The sequence below is a fragment of the Neopsephotus bourkii genome, unplaced genomic scaffold (genome assembly GCF_033783945.1).
Source record: "Neopsephotus bourkii isolate Nb327-2 ecotype Australia unplaced genomic scaffold, CSIRO-AGI_Nbou_v1 NB_95, whole genome shotgun sequence".
Taxonomy (NCBI): Eukaryota; Metazoa; Chordata; class Aves; order Psittaciformes; family Psittacidae; genus Neopsephotus; species Neopsephotus bourkii.
This window is the reverse complement of record NW_026900612.1, coordinates 1,637,582-1,660,186: the sequence shown is the minus strand read 5'-3', so window position 1 is coordinate 1,660,186 and position 22,605 is coordinate 1,637,582. Positions and strand designations below refer to the sequence as shown.

General features: G+C 44.3%; 1 protein-coding gene across 4 annotated transcripts in view; it reads left to right on the top strand.

Moving 5' to 3' along the window:
- The window catches only part of ARMH4 (armadillo like helical domain containing 4), a 65,919-nt gene extending 44,545 nt beyond the window's left edge, over window positions 1–21,374 (top strand). For 3 of the 4 annotated variants that reach the window (XM_061356241.1, XM_061356217.1, XM_061356225.1), the window contains 3 exons: window positions 15,741–15,772; window positions 20,271–20,405; window positions 20,597–21,374. In XM_061356241.1, coding sequence (XP_061212225.1) covers window positions 15,741–15,772; window positions 20,271–20,405; window positions 20,597–20,665 — 236 coding nt within the window. In that variant the 3' untranslated portion in view covers window positions 20,666–21,374. The remainder of the gene's footprint in view (window positions 1–15,740; window positions 15,773–20,270; window positions 20,406–20,596) is intronic. The other variant, XM_061356233.1, reaches the window with a different exon arrangement.
- The last annotated feature ends 1,231 nt before the right edge of the window (window positions 21,375–22,605 follow it).

Here is a 22,605-nt window from a genome sequence, read left to right as displayed (position 1 = left end):
ATGATACTATGATTCTCTGTGTTAAGATATATCACAAATTAGATATTCACTTCCTCCAGCTCCTCAAAGTGGGGCAAACTGTTTCTTTTTCACTCCTCCATCTTCTGACTTCCTCCCTTTTGTAGACCAGGCTCAGGGCCCAGGAGATGGCATGTAATGTGTTTGAAGTGGAATAAATCTGTGGGCACTGCTTTAAATTATCCCAGCTCAAGCTTCTTCACTACACAAAGCGGCCTGTATAGCAGGATCAACAAGGTGTGAGTGCTGCCAGAGCATTAACGCTAACCTGTGGAGAGACATCAGCACAGTGCCTGCCATAAGCAGCAATCTCTTGCTTGCACTGCCTGTGCCAGCTACAGCTACCCTGATTTGGGGAGTCTGAGTGCAGAGGAGGGAGCTGGAGGAGAGTGCTGAAATGCAGTTCTGCTGGTCTGCCATTTGCTGAAGTCTTTGAGCAGCTTCTGCAGTTAATGCTTAGAACCACTTCAGCCTTTTCAAACGTGACGTGGTCTGGGCTGCTACTTTCAAGTTGGCAAATTCAAAGCATTGCCACTTGTCTCACTCTGTTGAGAAAAAAGCTTCCCCATGGTAATAATGCCATTACTGAGGCTCACAAACACAAAATGGGATAGAGGACCTCGCTCCTGCCCACATTCCAGCCCTGCCTGGCTGGTGGCTCTGAGTTAGTCACATCTCCGTGGCATCCATGGTTTTCCCTGTCTGTCTTGCAGACCTGAATAGCCAAGGTGGGATTGAACAAGGTGATATGGACATATATAGGGCGGGCCAGTGGGAAGCAATGCATGCAGCAGTTGGCACTGGCCAAATCTTAGGCGGTTGTTTGTTAATACATCAAGCCCCTCGAGAAAGAGAGTGAAGAGGGCTGATAATAAACTTCTGTGCTATGAAAGGGTCACTAAGAGCTCAGCACAAGCTTCAGTGTGATGTTGTGACAGCAATGGAGAAGAAAGTGCTCTCTTTGTTGTGTTCCTACAGAGACATTCTCTTGTCACTACATTATGAGTCTTCAGCTTCTTGTAACAACATCATCGGGGGAATGGCCTGCACAGATGTGAAACAGTGAAGCAGGAGGGACTTGGCTGACTTGAGCCTGGCTCAGCTGTTTCCTTCAGTATGAGACGGGAGTAGATCACTGCCATTCAAATGATGTAGTGATTTCTGCTTAGCTTATATCGGTATAAGTGTGCATTTGCAATGCCAGAGCAATTGCAAATTCTCTCAGAAATAAACTTAGACTGTGTTTAGGGCTTTTCAGCTCTTCTGTGACCATATCTGTTCTTAAGTCCACCAGGTGTTGGATAAGAACATCCCTAGGCACCTCGGTAGACTTGACTGTTGAGGATACTTGTCCTGTGGTCAGCCCAGCCTGGAGGAGAACAGGAAGAAGTCTTCTCACTTTTACTCTTTGACAGTATGGTAGCATCTAGGATGCAGCTGAGAGTGCAACCATTGTACAAGTGCTTGGGAACAATCAGACCAGCCTCTTTCCTCTCTGTACCATGTCCCTGTAGACCCCTGTGCTGTCACTGGCAGCATTTTCTCCCCCTTGCAGGTTTTCTCTTGGATCAGGGTGCTGGGAAACAAAACTGCTTTAATTGCAGTGGATGACCTATCCTGGGTATGTGTTGAGGTTTCCTGAACATATGCATGCCCAGAGAGACTCGGTGTCAAATGGCTGCCTGAGGCCTGGTGGGGTTGACCAGCCAGGACATGCATCTCCCCATGCACACTGGGGTATGCCCAGGGCAGTTCCTCAAGAGCATGGTGTCTGTGACTCTTCTCCAGCCCAAAGACAGCATCTAAAGGGGAAATAGTGATGGGACATGAATGATTCAAACATTTTTGGCCTGAATGAGGCTGCTAAAGTTGGCTCCTATGAAAGCTCAGCCAGCCTTTGGCATCCTCCCATGATACTGTTCTATGCCTTGGCCAGTTGGAGCAACTATGTGATTTCTGTTATAATGTTATGGCACTTTATAAATGTACCTCGCTGCTGCCAAGCTCTGAGTCTCCAAGTAAGTCAGGCCTCTGCTGTCCCAGGAGCTGCCTTTTCCTTGGCACAATTTCCAAGGTCTGGAGTTACAAATCAGAGGACAAATTAACCAGGGTGGGCTGCACAGCATCGAATTGACGCCACATCACTGGCATGGGATAAGCCCATGAAGTGTTACTACAGCATGGGATAAGACCACATTCATGTGAAGGTCATGTTGTGACAAAAGACCAAAGAGCATAGAATCCTGTGGAGGCAGAAGTCCCCAGTCAGAAAAGAGCTACAAGATGCCACAATGTCAAAAAAGGAAAGAAAAGGGGATTTGTTGTAGTGCTGACCTTCATTTCAACCCAGGAGCTCCGTTCCTCTGGCATTCAGGCTGCTGCAGTGTTGGGCACAGCATACAATGAGGCACAACGCCTTTATCTGTGAGGTGACTGTTCAACTCTGAAATTGCCTCAAAATGTTTCCTTAACCTGAGCCCCTTCCCTTTTGAAATCATTTTAAGAAAGCTGCCAGACTCTGCATGAGGCTTGCCAGCAGCAGGGAGCAGAGCATGTTTCCAATGGAAGGGCAGATTTCTGCTGCAAATGGATCCATCACTCTGGTTCAAGTGGGTAGATGATTGTCCACGGTCACTCTGGTTCCTGTAGGCATCAAGCAGCCTGGTATAGAGAGAACTGTGTTTCTGGTTTATATTTCATTTTAGTCAGTGCTGTAGTAACGCTTCGTGGCACATCAGTTCCTGTCGCTTAGCTTTTAGTTTAGCCTGGTCTTACATGACTTCAAGGGATGCACACAGAGGACTTCCCTCCCCCAATTCATATGCTATAAATTTAGGGCAGCAGTGTTCATTAAAAATGCATTATAGTGAGTAGAAGGCATCATTCATGCTGCCTTGGCATGATGCTGCATGCTATTACCTCCCTGTCTGCCTCACTTCCAGGCATGAAGTATTTTTGTGCCATTGCTTTCCTGAAGCTCGGAGTCTGATCAGCAGTCTCGCAGTACCTGGCTCTCCTGTGACCTTCTCAGTGACCTGGTCTCTGAAGGGTGTCATAATTTCTGGAGTTTTTCCTTTCTTTTAGGGGATAAAAGCTGCCAGTGACAGAAGCCATTTGTAGACAGCAGGAATAAATCACTGGGAAGTGTAAGCACACTGGAAAATCACTGTGCTGCTAGTAAGATCCTACCATCTCCATTTCTCTCCACGGTGGTTTTCTTTGCTCTTTGCTCATTCTCTTTCTTGTCTCTGTGATCTCTGTTGGGCCTATTCCCATAGGTCTGTGGTGAACATTATAGGTCAATGGGAGAGGTTTGGAGAAAACCCATTCACTTTTTTCACCTTCCTAATAAAACTATTTAATTTTTCTTCTCCACTGGCTGGACAAGGATCCTTTGCTCCATGGATTTTCAACCTTCACCACTGTTAATTTTACCATAAGTATAAACGGGAATTAACTATTTTGTGCTTAATGTATAGTGTGTCTGAGTCTTTGGTCAGGTTCATGTTGACCTTAGCAGATACTAGGTGAGGCCTTACATGAATTAAATGGAACAACATCTTTTCATAGGCTCTTTGTCAGCACCAATTATGAAGTCCAGGCAGGCACAGATTGATGAGTAGCAGTTGGGTATCACCTCCTCTCTGGAGCTGGGCTTCTCCTGACCGCATGCTGAGTTTTCCTTATGTTACTGAAGATATCAGTAGACACTACAGGTGTATAAGGTGACCACAGCCCTGGGCAGGTCACGTGTTCTGGCAGTGCATCTCTTCTGAAGTTAGTGGAGTTTCACCACATAGCGAAAGGCTGAGTCTGGTCTGTTGTCCCACATTTCATGTTTCTTCCTGGAGCAGGAGTGAGATCAGGTTAAATTTCTGTCACAAATACATACTCGGAGCAGCTTTCTGAGCAGCAGAATACTTCCCTTCTTGGTCCTATAGTTATTTGTCTATTTGTTTCTCCCTTCAGTCATTCATTAAAAACTTTTCTGCATGTTCTGTCTTCAGGAAAGGTAATGCATTCTGAGTGGATGCTAATGAGAGCAGAGAAAGTATATTTGTTTTTCCTTAGCACCCTAGATACTTTGATACTTAAGATAATGGCCTCCTAAAGAACATGTTTTTGAGTAAGACCATTTTACTGTGATTTAATATTTGTACTCTGTTAGCTTCTAGAACATCACATTCAGATGGAGGTGTTACAGTAGGGGCTATTAAAATATTAAAATATGTAGGAAGCAGCTCTGACACAAGCAACTTGCAACAGAAAAACCTACTAAATATTATATTTTATACCCTTAATATTCCCATGGTAAGGGTGGCAAATGGAATAACAGATTAATCTACTTGTCTGTGGTTATACAGAAAGCCAATTGCAAGGCTGTTTAACTGGTGTCAGGAACCCTAAGTCCCTATTTTGTGTTTCATCACGAGAGCATCAAATCACAGTGGGAATCGATATTCAGTTTGTGATGCAGGAGGAATGTTGGATCACACTTTTTCTGTTAACAAATATAAACAAGTACATTTTCCCTTTGCAGTTAACACTGGACAGTGCTCATGTTCCTATGTATTTGTATAAAAATAAGTCTCTGAGATAATCAGATTTTATTTCTACCATTTCAGTGATGCTCAGGGCTTTGTAGTTAAATTACTAGAATAATTGAACTATGTTTGCTGAAAACATAGTTCAGTATATATTTTTTTCCTTTAAAGGTCAACTCTATTTTAATTTCCAACCTTTTAGTACTTTATTGATCTTTATGTCATTTTATGGTGAGTGCTGCATCTGGCCATCCATAATAAAGGCCAAAACTTGAAATAAATACATTATTTTGGAGAGTGCCCTATTTCAGCCTCGGCTGTAGGCAAATCCTTCAAACAGTGTCCCCAGGAAAAATGAATCTGAAAATTACATTTGCTCTGTATAGAAGGAAAAAAGCAAACCAAGAATCTTGTGAACCTGATTAATTTCAGACATAAACTGAAGTACAGAAAGAAATTTTGCAATTTAGCTGTGGTCCTTTAAAGTAGATAAGAAGGTAGGCTCTGTCAGAAGGACAGGAAAGTCTATGTGGCTGGCGTTTAAAGAGGGCTGAACGAATAGTTTGAGACCTGTACAGAGAAATGGCCTCTCCTCTCTGTAGAGGGAAATATCTTATGGCTTCAGCTGGAAATTTGGAAGGTATTTAGCTGAATAACAGCGACTATTGTTTTGCTCCTATCTTGCAGCAGAAAAGAGATGCTGTTAGAGCAGAGGGGTGTGTGACGCGTTCTGCAACATCTCCATCTGTTTGGCTTCCTCCATCACAATGCCTTGACGTTTAGTTTTATATTGGAAGAATGTACATGTCTTTCCCAAATTATGGTAATGGGTGCTGGGTTATGGAGCAGAAAATAGGCTTGTTGAAAAATGGGCATTAAAAGGTAGCATGGGACCAATTTCCATTTCATGTTCTTTTTCTACAAAAAAGCCAGGGTCAAATCCTGCATGGATTGGCCAAAATGCCAAAATACTTGGCCAAAACCACCAGTGATTTCACATGGACTTGATGCCAGAAAGAGCTAAAAGATTGGCTTAATCACAGAGTCATAGAATAGTTAGGGTTGGAAAGGACCTTAAAATAATCAAGTTCCAACCCCCCTGCCATGGGCAGGGACACCTCATGCTAAGCCATGTCACTCAAGGCCTCGTCCAACCTGGCCCTGAGCACTGCCAGGGATGGAGCATTCACAACCTCCCTGGGCAACCTATTCCAGTGCCTCACCACCCTAACAGGAAACAATTTCCTCCTTATATCCAATCTAAACTTCCCCTGTTTAAGTTTTAACCCATTACCCCTTGTCCTGCCACTACAGTCCCCAATGAAGAGTCCCTCCCCAGCATCCTTACACACCCCCTTCAGATACTGGAAGGCTGCTATGAGGTCTCCATGCAGCCTTCTCTTCTCCAGGCTGAACAGCCCAAGCTTTCTCAGCCTATCTTCATACAGGAGGTGCTCCAGTCCCCTGATCATCCTCGTGGCCTCCTCTGGACTTGTTCCAACAGTTCCATGTCCTTTTTATGTTGAGGACACCAGAAGTGCACACAATACTCCAAGTGAGGTCTCACGAGAGCAGAGTAGAGGGGCAGGATCAACTCCTTCTACCTGCTGGTCACGCTCCTCTTGATGCAGCCCAGGATATGGTTGGCTTTCTGGGCTGTGAGAGCATACTGAAGCCGGCTCATGTTCATTTTCTTATTGACCAACACCCCCAAGTCCTTCTCCGCAGGGCTGCTCTGAATCTCTTCTCTGCCCAACCTGTATCTATCCCTGGGATTGCTCCGACCCATGTGTAGGACCTTGCACTTTGCATGGTTAAACTTCATGAGGTTGGCATCAGCCCATCTCACAAGCGTGTCAAGGTCCCTCTGGATGGCATTCCTTCCCTCCAGCGTATCAACCGAACCACGCAGCTTGGTGTCATCGGCAGACTTGCTGAGGGCGCACTCAATCCCACTGTCCATGTCAGCGACAAAGATGCTGAACAAGATCCCTGAGGGACACCGCTTGTTACGGGTCTCTAACTAGACATTGAGCCATTGACCACAACTCCTTGTGTGAAGCCATCCAGCCAATTCTTTATCCACTGAGTGGTCCAACTATCAAATTGATGTCTCTCCAATTTAAAGACAAGGATGTCGTGTGGGACAGTGTCGAACGCTTTACACAAATCCAGGTAGATGATATCAACTGATCTACCCTTGTCCATCCATAGCCCCATCATAGAAGGCCACCAAATTGGTCAGGCAGGATTTCCCCTTAGTGAAGCCATGCTGGCTGTCACCAAGCTCCTTGTTGTTTTTCATGTGCCTTAGCATGCCTTCCAGGAGAATCTGCTCCAAGATTTTGTCAGGCACAGAGGTGAGACTGACTGGTCTGTAATTCCCTGGGTCATCCATTTTCCCCTTCTTGAAAATGGGGGTTATATTTCCCTTTTTCCAGTCATCGGGAACTTCACCTGACTGCCATGATTTTTCAAATATGATGGCCAGCAGCTTAGCAACTTCATTCACCAGTTCCTTCAGGACCCGTGGACTTGTGTGCGTTCAGATTTTTAATATGGTCTTGATCCAGATCCTCTCCTACAGTCCTCACTGTCACAGTCCCTGTGTCTGCTTTCCAAGACTTGGGTGGTGTGGTCAGAGTTTTTGCCAGTGAAGACTGAGGCAAAGAAGTCATTCAGAACCTCAGCCTTTTCCAAATCCTTGAACTATTTCTGCAGCTTGGTTCTTGGTGTTGGTGACATTGGCTGTCATATCTTCCCAGCTTCTGCAGAGTGGCTCTGTGCTTTTATTTATTGCTCTTTATTTTCTCTTATCCCCAAGATGACTTGGGCAGATTGTAAACACAACACCGAGCCTGCTGACAACAGGAAGAATTTATGTTCTAGGGCCACATCCTCAGCTGCTGTAAATTAGGAAACAGCCAGCTAAGGATCTCAGTGTACCTTAAAGCTTTTAAAAATATCTCTCATTAAGGTTGAAATACTCTTATGATGGAAGGGTAATGCTTCCCTCATAAGACATTGCCCTGTAAACCTGCGCATGAGTGTGGCTTGCCTGGCAATGACAGCCCTACCAATCATTAAATTTGTTGGATTTCTATTCTGTCGTATTCTAGCTCCTGATAACTTTACCAGATCTTAACTGTTTGGACTGAAATTGCCCCAGACTTTTAAAGAAAATTTTAGCTAAAGAAATTCATCTGCTCTAGTGTGTGAAGAGAAGGGAAAAATAAGCCATCAATAATTTTTTGGCTGGAGACCTCTGAGAAAAAAATAATGGGCAATTAGAAGAGGTATCCTGCTGAACTTGTGAAATGGCGGATTTCTTTATTCGCAAGTCTTGATTTTGCAGCTTTACTTAGCTTTTTAAGATAATGTTTGTGTGCTATTTGTTTATGTAGCACTATCCAAATACTACTGCATAAAAGCAGCAATTGAAGAGCTATGTGTCCTATGAAAGAAAGCCTTCATGTGCTTTTTTTAGTGGGTTTTTTTTCAGGGCACTAATATATCTCGTCAGGTAATCCCTGCATTCTGAATTCTTGCAATATTCTGCCATAGAGATGTTTTACTTTGCCTCCCAGCTAAAATCTCTCTGTGGGTCCCCCTCCCTCAGCTGAAATCATGCTGGACTGGGATGGACTTGTGCAAGCGCCCTCATTGCTTGCCGTACGGACCAGGTGAGTGGTATTAAACCATACACCCATAAACCAGAGAATGGATTAAAAAGTCTCCAAAGAGCAACAAGATGACCCCAAGACTGCTGTGAAAGCACTACCTGGCTTTGTGCATGCTGCGTCCCTTGGAGAGGAGCTGAAGTAGAAATTCAGCATGAAGATCTTCTGGCAGGCTGGGAAGCCTTGAGACCCAAAACAGGGTTTGCTGTCTGTTGTGTCTCAGCCAAGGGAACCCAGGGATTGTAGTTTGAATGGAGATTTTCACCACTGATCAAAGTAGAAAACAGCTTAAAAAAGCGCAAGGGGAAAGGAAAAGGAGAAGCATGAGCTGATGCCAAGGGGAAGGCAGTGTCAAAAGGATTGATAAGGCTAGGGAAGGAATTAGGAAACCCATTGGAGCTTCTGCTTTCTGGGTAAGCATGATGAGTGGTCCTCCCAGTCTTTCTTTCTCCCTTGAGATTTGCATAGGTTGTAGTAGTCAATAGTGTGCAGCCAGGCTTCGGTTGTAGTTGGGTGGCCAGAGAAAAAGTTGTTGTCAGTACAGTTAATAAACTGAACAGTTGTATCGTAACTATTAAAGTTCACTTTGTTAATTCAGAGCTTACCCAACCAAATTTTTTTCTCTGAAAACATAAATGGTAATTGTCAGTTTGACATTTGTGTGATTATGCGGCCATCCACGTCATCTTGAGTTAGGCATAGAGGAAAATGTATTCATCAAAATTCCCATCAAGTAGGTATAGTTTTCTTCTGGAATTAAAAATATGCTGCCTTCCAGCCAGATGCCAATTTCTGCATTATTTGTGCTAGAAACTAAATTGGCAATTGTGTTTTCGAGGAAAAGGAGCCAATGCAGCCTTGTGCCATTAACTTGTCAGACCTGAGCAGATGAAGCACGGAGCATTTCTGCAAAATTTTCTCACTACTGTCATTTAAAATAACGTCTCACCTGCAAGAGGAAGGGATGAAATCTGCAATGTAACAGGGCAGATTGATTGGTGTATATTGACTGATGTAAAAAAATTATCTCTTCTTTATTTGTTACATGTTAACCATCTCTCCTTTGCTGGAATGAGGAATACAGCTTGGAAATTGTGTGTGTAAATTGGGGAAGAGGAGAACTAACTATAGCAAATGGCTTGCTCTAGTGTTTTAGAGGGCAGTGGTGTGCCCTTTTCTCACTGCAGAAATATACACAGGTAGCTGCTCTGGCAGTGGGGTCTAAACATGAAGGATGAAGTTTACTCCTCCTGACTACCACCAGATGTTAGCTCCAGCAACAAGCAACAACAAACCCCAGCCATTTCATGCTGGGGGCATGGGAAGAGCAGGGTAGCAGGCAGGCATGGAAGAGGTGAATCTATTTGTCACAGGGAAAAAGACGATGGCAAAGCTGTGCTGAGCTACGTCAGTTGCAAGGTGCAGTTATGTTTCACTGTACCGTCACCTACACAAAGCCTCCTTCCTCAATATTTGCAATTTCCACTCTCCTGGGTTTAGCAGTAGCAGTCATTTTTCTCCTTCTTGGTAGCTGGTGCAGTGCTGTGTTTTGACTTTCGGCCTGGGAACAGAGCTGATAACAATGATGTTTTGGTTTGGCCAAGAACTTTGTGAGCCTTATGCTCTTCCAGGGAGGAAGGGAAGCCGGGAGGAAGCAGAGACAGGACACCTGACCCAAACTGACCAAAGAGGTATTCCATACCACAGCACGTCATGCCCAGGGTGTAACTGGGAGTTACCCGGAAGGGCTAGGTGGACTGCAGGGTTGGAGGAGGTATCGGTTGGTGCTGGGTTGGGCTGGGGGGGGAGTTATCAGTCGCCTGGTGATGAGGTGGTGTATTCTCTTCCCTTGTTATTTCCTTTATCATTACTATTATTGGTGGTAGCAGTAGTGATTTGTGTTATACCTTAGTTACTAAACTATTCTTATCTCAACCCGTGGGAGTTGCATTCTTTCCGATTCTCCTCTCCATCCCTCCAGGAGTAGGGGGAGGGCAAGAAAGGGGGGGAGCGAGTGAACAAGCTGTCTGGCTGGGGTTAAACCACGACATCCGCACTCTTGCAAATATGCCAAACCAGCTTTTTCTTGCCTTAAAACTCCCACAGCTAAGGGTAGGATAAAGACCTTGTTGTGGCTGGAGGAAGGCAGAATAAGCCCAGCATCTGCATCAGGCATTTCCACTGCTCAAAAGGCTAGTCTCTTTGCTCCTTGGCTCCATCCACCTTTGCCTCCTGCATCTATAGATTGCTTGTAGCAGGGACCTTGTCCCTAAATAGCTTCTCTGTTCCTGGGATAGGGATGCTGTGACTTCAGACGGACATAAAAGCAAATAACAGTAGCTGTTAGAGCAAAATCTCTTTATGTCCTGAGTGTATTGGGTTGACTGATGTTTTCTGATTTCTCAGAATGAAGCTTGGGGCAACTCTCTCAGCCTATTGTATTTAACGGTATGCAGATGTAATGGTTGGGTCAGGTTACCTGGGCTCCAGGTTAATTCTTACCCATAAAACTAGCCTTCAATCCTTTTTTCTGCACTTTGGAGAATATATAGGATCTTATGTGCCACATTTTCACCACTGGTCTGGAGATTGTTGGTGAATTATTAAAGTAGAAGGTGCTAGACGTACCTTCATCAGTATCAATGGAATGAAGGTATAAATGCTGAATTTGAAAATACAGTGCACAAGCAGAGGGACAATGTGCTGGTTTTGCTATAGAAAACTAGAATTGCTTTAGATGATGATTAAAAAAGAGTATGATTAAAACAAGCTGATAAGATGAAACTGAAGTGCCAAGATAAAGAAGCAGAACATCTAAGAGGGGAAGGGGAAGACAGAACTTCCAGCAGAAGGGCATGAATTATTGATTGAAATCTCCACCAGAAGGTCTTTGCATTTTCTTATCTGGGAAGGGAGAGAATGAATGAGAAGTGAACAGAATTATTAAGCAGCTTTATCACTGCATTGCAGTAGATAATTAGGCAATTAGGATTACTAAAAGTTGGCAAAGCATGAAGCCCAGAGGACTTGTGCTCCTGATTTCAGAGGAGGGTGGCAAGGGAAGCAGGGAAAAGCCTTTGGTGAGAGATTTGGTGTTATGTTACAGTGAGGCTTAAGGCAGAGGCTGGCTCTGGAACCCAGTACCCTGCAGCTTCCAGAACACAGGGAGTGCAAGAGACCTGACTAGTAAAAAAGTACTTACTTAAAGATGGACTGTCCTTGGAACAGCAACAAGAAGTGAGGTCATGAGTGAAAGCCACCGATAAGGGTTCAGGGAAGGGGACGACGAGTTGGAGTTGATGATCCTTATGGGTCTCTTCCAACTCAAGGTATTCTATATTTTATGATTCTAGTAGTGGTACATGTGGACTCACTTTTTTCCATGGTGGGGGTGCACAGTAGCCATTGGAGTTACTGTGTAGTAAATATTTTGTGAGCTTTTTCCAGATCTTTGCCCTCAGTTAATATCCTCCTTTCCTCTGTAGAGAGACTTTGCAGGGCTATAAGCTGAGGGTGCTGTGAGATCCCTGAGCCAAACACCAAGAGATCAGATGCTTCCCTAGAAGGAAAGTGGCAGACTAGTTTAGATGTGCAGTGCATAGAGTCTGTTGTGCTACCTTAATTTCACTTTCTTTGGTCAGAAGTGACAAATACTGAATCTCCCCTGATGCAAATCATGCAAATGCTTCATTGTTAGAGGATCTTTCCAGCTGAACTTGGAGGCAGCTTCCAAACTCCTTCTGCTTTGATTCTCCTTTGTAAATTATATCTGATCACTCCCTTTGTAAAGAGGAGCCCTTCAAAAAACAAATTAACAGCTTGGGTAAGCTGGCTGAATCTATTTTTATAGGATATGTAAAGCTATAGGACACAGTGGGAAGGAGAGGGTTTTTGAATATAATGCATTGAACAGTTCACTGATGAAAGGAGATGTTGGGCTATCAAGTGCTGCATACCACAGATGCTCAAACATCACCTATTGTCCTTCTTCTGAGCCCTCAGCCTGCATCTGCCAAAATCTGAACTTTCAGAAGGGTTTTGCCTTTGAGGGTTTTTGACTGTCCCTTTGAGCCAGTTCCTCCAAAGAGCTAGGCAGGCACTGCAGGCTGTTGCATATGTCTGCGAATTAGTCTAGCTTCTTTAGATCTTTAGTTGGCACTGTAGTTTCTTAACAGCTGGCTGCATGTTTTGAAGGGGAAGGCTGGATAAAAATGACTAAAAACACACAGTGGATCTCTAACTGCCTGAATTCATCCTGGGCTTGTTCTGATGCCAATGCCAGACAACCACGCTCCTTCTCTGTGCTCCTGACCTGCTTAATCTTAAGCTATATGTTATTTAAAATTAATTTGCTGAGATGCAGACATTATATAAATCCCTGAGGAAATGTCAGATTATATGTAATTTTTGTAAGTGCTCCACACCTATTTAATTTAGCTTCCCATGAAACCAAAGGATGAAAATCAAGCCACGGCAGAGAGTTTGGATGAGTTGCTGTCCTTAAAATGCCATGGAGTATGAGCCAACACTGCAGACACCTGTTAGTAATTTCTCACCCAGAGACTGTTGTTATTTGCTCAGGACATTCTGTGATGAGGGAAGGAAAAAAGGGGGATGATGAAAAATAAATGGACTAGAGTATTTGTTACTAATTATTTGCTTGGCCTCATTGCAAGTCACCTGGTATTGTGGAGAGTGTTGCATTTTCACGAGAAAGTGCCATCCACAATGTTCCTCTTCCAAGACCACATTCAGAATATTAATTATAGATAATGATGCATAATTAGAGTCTGAAGTCCAGAATTAATTGATGGTAGCCATTTTGCACAGTTATCAATTCTAACTTGAAAAAGTGCCTCATCTCCTACCCACACCTCTTCATGTGTGCATATAGATAAATAATTGAAGTAGTAAGTGCTTGGTTTTAATGACACATTGGGTTGTCATTTCCTCGAAAGTGTTAAACCAGTTTTGTGCATTAGTGAAGGGTCAGCCAGGTTTTTGACCTCCTGGTGCCTTAACCTCACGAATTTGGGGCCATTCTTTTCCTCTAGCAAAGGGCAGAGGCTGTCACAAGCATCTGTCAGAGAGGCACCCAGTCTGGGAGAAATCGCATTGTGGTGTTTTCCTGTGGCTTGGGTTGATTCATGAAAGCATCCAACATGCTCTACATGGCTGAAAACAAAGTTGGTTTTAATAACAGGCAATTGTATAAATAGCAAATAAAGATTTGTCCTATAGAGTCTGTGGGTCCCAACAAACATGCTGCTGTTGTTTTGTGGAGCAGACAGGAATGAAGCCAGAATTTGTGTTTGTTGAAAATAGGTAGTAGACTATTATTAGATCAGGCCCTGCCTCTGACTTGACAGAAATACTCCAGAGTTAACTGCTGCTTTAGAGGCACTGATGTTCAGTGACAAGAAAGTGGGTCAACTGTGGACAAGATCATCAATCCAATATAATTATTGAGAAAGACATTTAAAAACAGGCTTTGTGCTTAGCTTGAGTCAGGGCCAGTTGGACACCTGTAGCTGTCTGGATGTCCATGGAGGGCATCAGTCCGAAGCTTCAAAATGTGCATTATGGTTTTGAAGCTGTGCTGTTACTGTGTGACTGTGAGTCACTGTCACCACTCCTCCTGGCAGCCTGGACACAATAGAAACATTGAACATGGACTCATGAGCAGGTTCTTTGGCGAGAATTTGGGATTAATTCCTTTGATTTGCAGTATTTGTATTTTTAAGCAGAATATTCCTGGTATTTGGTCTCTGTCATGCCTGTCAACAGGTAAGCAGCATAGGGTCTCTCCTTGAAAGTCCAAGTGAAACTTACATCCAGTGTTTTTTGTAGTGTTACACGTAGAAACCTAGCTGAGAAACCTAGCCTAGGGTATCCATGCATTTTCTTGCTCTCTGGTATTCCACTGGAGTGATATTCAAGGCAAACAGGCTTGAACTCGCAGAGGATGCTGATCATGGCCCTTTGTAAATTGAATTTACTACGGCTTAGTCCATGCGCATCAGGATGGTGGGAAGAGTTGATAAAAGTAGACCTCTTGTCTTTTCCTAGTGCTGTAGGTGTCTGTCTTCTAGATAACTCTTTTTTTTTTTCTTATTTTTTTTTTCTTAGCTACATGTCAGAAATAAATGGATTTGTGTGTATGCATCCATGCTTGTTTCACACTTCCACCTCTAAGACAATTTGGGGTCCTTCTGCTTGGAAATTGTTATGTTACTAATAGTTAAGAAGGGAGCGTTCAAATCACTTTGAACTTGTTAGAGTTTAATTCAGTGATGCTGAATTCTGGGCTGGGTCTTGCTACTTCCTAGATGCTGTGGTTCTCTGTATTGTATCTGAGACATAAAACCACCATTTACAGATTGCCCTACTGCCGCACCCTCAGAGTAAGGCTCTGATTTCAGAAGGACGGTTACCCTGAGTCAGGTATGTGCATGTGCAGACTCTAATATTGCTAATGCAAGCTTTGAATGGACCTTCTATAAGAAAGCAGACTTCGGGTCTCACTCTGTAAACAGTGTGTTACATTTGGGATCTAATGTGTCCTAGGAAAAATGTCCCTCAGAAGGACACTGGTGTGTCTAGAAGTCCCCTTGTGATCCTGGAGAAATGGGGGTCCTTGACCAAGGCTTAAAACACAGCTGCCAAACCCTGAAAAAAGCCCTGATATTTAACTGTTTGCTTGTCTCTTACTCATGAGCAGGAATTTGTTAAAATACCAGCAGATCTCTCAAAGGCTGAGCATTTTGTCTTCGGTGTGGTAGAGACAAATCTAGTCACCTGTGGAGTTCATGAGTCGCGTACCTGATGCTAAGCACTTGCAGTTCTTTGAGATCAGCTGAATATTTAATTCCAAAGTACATGCCATTAAAGACTTCTAATTCTTGGGTATCATATTTCATGGGGCTTATATTAAGTGTTAGGAAATTAAAGTCTCTGTGATAGCAGTGTGAATTTACTTGGTTTAGTAATTTAGCACCTCCAGTGCTATCCCGGTCTTCTGGTGACTTCTCAGGCAGTGGGCTGCTTCCAGAAAAACAGGGGAATAAAAGACAGGGAATAATACTTTTTTAGGCATCACTACAGGCTATGCCTCATAAAGGGGATAATATCTATGTGGAGGAGGCCAGTGGAAGGGAATAGCCAAGCTTTAAGGTTTTCTCCTTGTCGTACATCCCGGTGTGTGTAAGAGAGCTGCTGGTTAAAACCCCACAACCTGAAATACTTTCTTCATCATTCTTTTTTAATCCCTTTGAAGATGTGAATTGCACAGGCAAAAGCGAGCTTCCTGACTGCCAATTCCCTTGAAGAATTTCTCTGTTGATTTTCTGCATTTGCTCTTTTCATGAATGAGAAGAGAGGAAATCTAAAGTGTTATCAGCTTGTCAAGTTAATTAGTGTCTATTTTAATACTATTATTATCATTTGTTACTAATTAATATAAGTAACATGATTACAGCTTCTTTGTCTTATTTTTCAGTGAGAAGCTGGATGGAGAAGCTGAAAGATAAGGTAGGAGGCTCAGAGTTTCAATTACTTTAAAAGCAAAAGCATGTTTACTTGCAGGAATAAATAAATTCTTGTCAGTGCAGTTCTTTATCTTTACAAAGACAATTGAGAAAGGGCTTAAATTTTTCTCTGGAAGGCAAATGAACCAGATGCTGGTGGTGTATATAGTGGTGTATATCCACAGTACATCCCTGATGAGTAGTAACTAAGAGCAGAAGGAGGAACAGGGATATTTGATAGACTTCTCTGCATTAGCCCTTCTTTTCAGACTACCAGAGTTACTTTCTTAATTGCCCTCTAACTTATCTCTACCCCTTTTCTCTAAGTCCTAAGCTTTGTGGTGGATCCAAATGAAGAGGATCTGCTGATCCTCGCTGGTGAGAGGCTGTGTGCCACATCACCAGCTCTGGACAAGACCTGTACTACCTCCATGTGCAAGAGCTGCAAATTCCTGGAAGGAAAAAGAGCAAGCACAGGAAGACTGAAAAAATAACACAGTCTTTTCTTGCTGGTGTTACAGAGTGGTGGTGCATGGAATCAGGAGTTGTGCCAGCCACAGGCTCTGCTGCCCTAGAACAAATAATAACATTATTAAAAGGTTGTGAAGCCTTCCAAATCTTGTGTTGATGACAAAGCCATGAAGACAGAAATGAGGTGGCAGTAGTGTTTTAAAACAAGAATACTTTGTGACTCAAAGAGCTTGGAAACTTTTGAACGTGATCAGATTCAATAGGTGAAAAAAACACCATGAGGAATAACGACTCAATAGGAAAATCCAGCCCCTGAAAATATATCTCTAAATTCTAATCAGATTGTAATCTGGTGTATGCAGCCTTCCCTCATGATCCCCACCAAAGTTCAGCAGCACCTTACAATGAAGTCTGAACAGAGAGATGGAGTCTGCATATCTGTTTTCCAGGACTGGGAATGGAAGGGTTTAAAGTGAGTTGCTGCCCAGCCCTTGTTGAGTTGCTTTTCTGCCTACAGTAGGAAGGAGGCATGTCTAGTACAGTCTATGCTCATAAGAGAGCACCTTGGCCTGGGATTCAGCCACAGCGAATGCTGAAAGAACAGAGAATGGTTTTCCCAATGAAGGTAAAAAGCACACACCAAGACTGGTAAATGTGGCATGCATGTGTCACCTGCTCATGCCAGACCTACCCCAGACAGCACAACACAAGCTCAGGGGCATCAGGTACCTTCTCACTGAAGCTTTAGCTTTCACTTCTTTCCTCTTGCACCTTGTTGGCTACCTCTGTCCTTCCTTGTCACAGCGGTGTGTGTGTCTCCAACAGAACTGCTCTGTAGAGCAGATAGATGTGGCATTGCCCAGCACAAGCATTGGTGTAACTGAGACTCTGCTAGTGTCCACTTAAAAGAGAGACTTGGTTCTGAGCCATCTCCCTTCTCTGGGGAATAGCACATGTGTGGGGGCAGATCTTTCACTTTGCTCACATTTTCCCTTAAAAAGTCCAACAAAAACCCACTCCCTCCCCCACAGCCAAATGAAGGTGTAGGAAATCACTTGCAAATAAGCCTGCTCACCCCATTTCCTCCTCTTCCTGTGGAGTTCATCAGTACCAGTCATACATGCCCCTTTTATTTGCTGTTGGCCTTGGGTCTATTGTAATATAGAGCTCTGTCTATTTTACATAGATAAATGGTCCCTCCATCCAGAAGAATATCCTTGCCTGTGATGGCCCCATCCCTGAGAGATGAGTCCTCATCAGGGCTGCCCTGCTGGGAGAGGGAAGGGTGTGGGGAGTGAGGGACCAGAAGCACAGGTCAGCAACAGATTTATGTCTGGTCTGCAATCACTATTCAAATGTTGCATTTTGTATGCCAAATAATGGACATGAGGTTTCTCTGAAGTCCTCTGTTGTTGTTATTTCAAAGTCCAGGAGACCCAGGAAGGTTGTGGATTGAGTGTATTGAAAGCATCCCAAGGATCTGCAAAGAAGTTGCATCTTCCCCATGGATAAGGGGTAAAAGCGTGGCTTCAGAGCTGCCTCTGAAATTGGGTTTTCTATGAAGCAAATGCAGAAGCCCTCATGAGTTGGGCTGCTGTGTTCCACTGTGTGTTCTGGCTTGGAGAAAACGTCCTGGATCTGCTTCGTGTTGCAGGCTTTTGGGGTATAAATCATTGGTTTGGGTGTTAGGGGAAGCCTGTCAAAGGGCATGGGCTGGCCAGGCAGGAAAAAGGCTCACAGGCATTCTAGGAAGTTCATCATACTAAAACTAGTGATTTCTGATCTAGAAATTCAACAGGGCAGCAATTAAAAAGCCATTTCTAATTTCCCCTCACTGCCTGTGCCAGCAGCAAAGTTCCAGAAATAGAAAAACCAGGGCTGCAGTAATTAGGTCACCCAATTAAGGCACCTTAATTGCCTCGCAGAGATACAGTCTTTTAGCTGTGTTGTCACTAACCTTCTTTTTCAGGAACTGGGGTGCAGGCATGCAGCCCCCTCCAAGCACTTGTGCTGATCAGGGCTGTTTTTTCTGGGAGGGTGCTCAGGAAACGTGCACAGTGCACCTCAGGATGCTTCAAGCCTTAGGACCCACACACAAAGGTGTTACTATTTAAAGCTCTAAGTAGGAACTGGAGGGACTGGGGAGAGCAAAACAGCCCTTGTTAGCATTGTATCTGCTCTAGATGAAAGCAGTTATTTTCATTGTCCAAGTAAGCGTACAAAGCCAAGGCAGCATGCACTGAATAGCTTTTCCCACACACACACTCAAAGGATTGTGGAGAAAAGCAATTACGGTGTAAGCAAATATTGTTAAGCTGTGTTGCAGTTTGGGAATGCAGATGAAGATAAGTGGTTGTAAGCAATGGACTGAGGCTTCCTAAGAGCTGTCTGATAGTCATCTGATTGGTGATGTGTCCCTGGGTAGGTGTAAAATCTATTTTGAGGGGTGTAGAGGGTGAAGAGTAAAGCTGTAGTGCCACAGCAGAGGACTCTGTTGCTGCAGTGTGAACAAAGGCAGTGCTAATAAGGGAGCAAGCCATTGCCTGCCTCCCTTACTCCATTTAGACCCCCAGCCTGAATTAGGTGAGGATGCTGAAGCAGTCTGGCACTTTAAGACTTCAGTTAATTTTCATTTAAAACAGTAAAATATACACTAACAAGCAGTTGGGAATATTTTCCAAAGGATTTTGAATGTTTAAATGTGCAATTTTAAATTAGTCATGCTATCTATGTATTTTTTTAATGGGCAATGCAAATGTAAGGATCACAGAAACTGAATTGGAGCTGATTTACATTTCCTGTGCTTCCCGTAAGGCCAGCTGAAGGTGTGTGTGCTCTCCCTTTGTGTCACTGTCCTGCTCATGCAAGTGACCCCTTCCCATACAAAGCAAAAGCATTTCTTTCAAAGATTTTGAGGATGAAGCTGAGGAGGCTCAGGCTGGGCTAGGCAGGGGGAGGGCAAACTGCTGCTTCTCTCTGAAAAGTGAGCGCAGCCTGCCTTTACGTTTTAGTTCCTTCAGAGAGCCAGCTGTGGGTGCTGGGAGCAGCTTCTGCCATTGCCATGCTGAGATACGACATTAGTGTCCTCGAGCACTTTGCCATAAGAACATGTCTGTTGGAAGCATAGGAGCTGTGTATGCCTTTACTGAAGGTCTATTAGCAGTCTGGCCATAGTAGGACACACTCCAGCAGTCATAGCTGGCCAGGAGGATGCTGGGTCTGTTTCCTGTCCACCTCCGATGATGGAGGTTAGTATCCCTGCTTCACAGAACAGCCATTCCCTGAGAACACCTCCTCGCCCATTCTGCCTGCTCCCTGGCTGATGCCTGCTGTCTTGCCTGGTGGCTCTTACACACTGGTTTTTCTGCCTGCTTCTGTCACCCTAGAGCTGTGGTGCAGGGGGCTGTGGGCAGCAGGGTGCTGAGGCACATGTCACTGCAACGCTTGGTGCCATGGTGCTAGTCCAGATCTATGCAGAAATGCATAAGAGCATCTTTCAGGTCTCTGGGTTGAGCTCTACTGAACATGACCAGACATACGCTTGTGCCTTGATTTATGCTGGTGGTACCTGGGGAGCTCAGAGAAGCACTCAGCCGACTTTACACAGGTTGTAGTGGAGCTGTTTGGGGGATCATGGGTCTTTGTTTTGGCTCAAGATTGCCTGCTTTTGGCAGTTGAGATTTTCCTTCACAAGTGCACCTGTATTAGCAGGCGCTTCATCCCAGCACTTGCAACTCTGCACCAAAATTGTTTCCTGTCCTAAAGGTGGATAAGTGCTGCAGTGTCTCAGCTATCACAAGGAAGCATCTGTAGTAAAAACTGACAGTGAGTGAGCTATGGTGGTTACCAGCTTGGGCCTGGAGTGTGAGCTGGTTGGGTTTAGCAGTTCTGCAACAGGGCTCATCCTATGCAGACAGGTGATAGGGACTTAAATAGAATAAACTGTAATGAAAGCAGTCCTAGACTGATGAAAAACAGCTCCAAAAGGATGGTCTTGTGAGTGCTGCTCTGCTTCTTTCTTTTCCATGTAGGCAGGATACATGTCTGGGATGCTGGTTCCTGTAGGAGTTGGAATAGCTGGAGCCCTCTTTATCCTAGGAGCACTCTACAGCATTAAGATTATGAGTCGCCGAAGGAGAAATGGCTCAAAGAGACATAAAAGAAAGGTATGGCAACTGCAAAGGAAAACCCCCATCCCACCCACTCTCCCATTGTCCATTTTTTCTGTTGAGTGCAGCCTGATTATAGTTTGTCTGGGTTGAAGTGGCTGGGACCTCTCAGAGTATAAGGGGGATCTGAATGCTCTTCATTTCCTTTTTGCATGTGGAGCTCTTTCATGTTTCTTTTCTTCTTCTAGCAGAGGGAATTTAACAGCATGCAAGACCGAGTCATGCTCTTAGCTGACAGCTCTGAAGATGAATTTTGAATCAAATTGCAGTGCCCTTGTGATAACCCGTGACTTTTAAAAGAAAGGAGGGGGAGAAAAGGAACAAGCGACTTTCTGCTGCATCGCTGCTCTCCACCATCCTGAGCCACCGAGCAGTGACCAGTACACCCTGGCAAAACAGCATGCTATGGTCTATGTGTGCTCCACAGTGATGTTTGTTTTGATACAGTAGTAAGATTCCACATTCACACCTGGCGCCTCATTCAGATCCACAGCGCGTCTTGTTACAGCTGGAGCTGATCCATATGGATGATTATTTTCCTATTACCCTGGTGTACTGTTTTGGTCCTGGCTGGCAGTAATCTAATCATAACAGCAGCTCTCACCTAACCCAGGAATGGAAATCTTTACTGTGAATGACTTCTGTCCAATTGATTTTAAATGTTACGTTACCTGAGCTAGAGTTCATTAGTGCTAATATTAGCTGCTCTGCTTAATTAATGAGTTACACACTTGTATGCCCTGCCACCTGAGAAGTGCCCATGTACAGTGTCCTTGATACAGTTTGAAGCACATTTCTGCACTCGTATCCCTCATCTTTCAACCCTTCTTTCTTCCTTCAGCTCTGCTCCATGCTTCTTGGAGACACACAGGAATGGCCTCAACACTTGATTCACCACAAAAATCCTAATCCATTTTCAACCAGCACTGTCTGTTGCAGCACAATAAATACCAGCGCTCACCTACTGACAGTCTTGCATGGATCTCTTAGCTTTTGTTCAGTGTGCAAGTAGGCAAGAGAAGGGCAGGTCAGGGGTTTCTTCAGGTTCTGCCTCTTGCTTAAAGGATGCTAGTTATTGGTTTATCTCTCACAAGGCTGCATTCACATAGAGATGAAAGTGGAGCATCTGTTGCCTTTACCCACTGGAAAGTGCGTGAACAACACCACCTTTGGGGGATGTGGATGGATCTGAATATAGAAAAGCCCAAAAGGTTGCAGAGCAGTTGGCTGTCAGTGTTGAGGGATTAGTGGCTAACAGTTGGAAAGCAATGGCAGCCACAGCTGGGGAGGTGTCTGCTGTGGAGAGGTGCGTGGGAAAGGTGAAGCTGTAGAACCAGATGGCTGCAGAGGGTTGTGGAGGTGCAGCCCAAGGGTGGCACAGGGTAAGGGCAAACTCACCAGGTTGCATAGTCGGTGTCTGAGATGTCACAGGAACTGAGCAAGGGAAACTTGGGAAACTAGTGTTGCTTTGCACAGAAATTCCATCAAAATAGCTAGAAAAGGGGCTTCTGGTTGCCAAATTACTTCAGTCTGGCATTTATGCAAGACATCCATGTTTCTGAGGTGGGAATTGTCCTTCGTACAAGGAACAGTGACTGTTGCTGGAGTAGGCCTGATTAGAAAAATAAGGCCAGACCACACATCTTATAAATTAATTCCCACTGAGTCTTCAAAGAAGTGGAAGGAAAGAGAGTTTGAGGAGGGACGGATGCAGGATTTCAGTCCTTGTAAAGGTGTAAAGGTCTGTCAGACTGTAAAAGGTGAATGTTAATGATAGTAAGCAGATGTCTTGGGGGCATGTGAGTGGGTTTGCAAGGTAGAGAGAACATTCAGAAGACCCTTCTGAAGTGGAGTTATCTCTCGAGAGAGTGAGAGCCTCCTCTGGGTGTTAAGTCATCAGATGTGATGTTTAGCTCCAAACAAGCAGTGTCTTCAGAGCCCAGGTACTTTCCTGTAGGCTTTACCCATGTGCCTACTGAGTCACCTGGAGAAGGACAGGCAGGTCAACCTGGTATCAAAATGCTGTTACTAATGCTAGTCTTCCAGTTGAAGTGTGTGGTCCCTCACACATTCATCCTGCTTAATGTGTGGTAAAACCTGGTCCGTCAGCATGTAGGGGAGTCTTCATACCCTAATCCCTCTAGGACAGGCTTTCCCAGCCAGGGCTCCACAGTAATCTCTCCCTTTTCATTCCTGA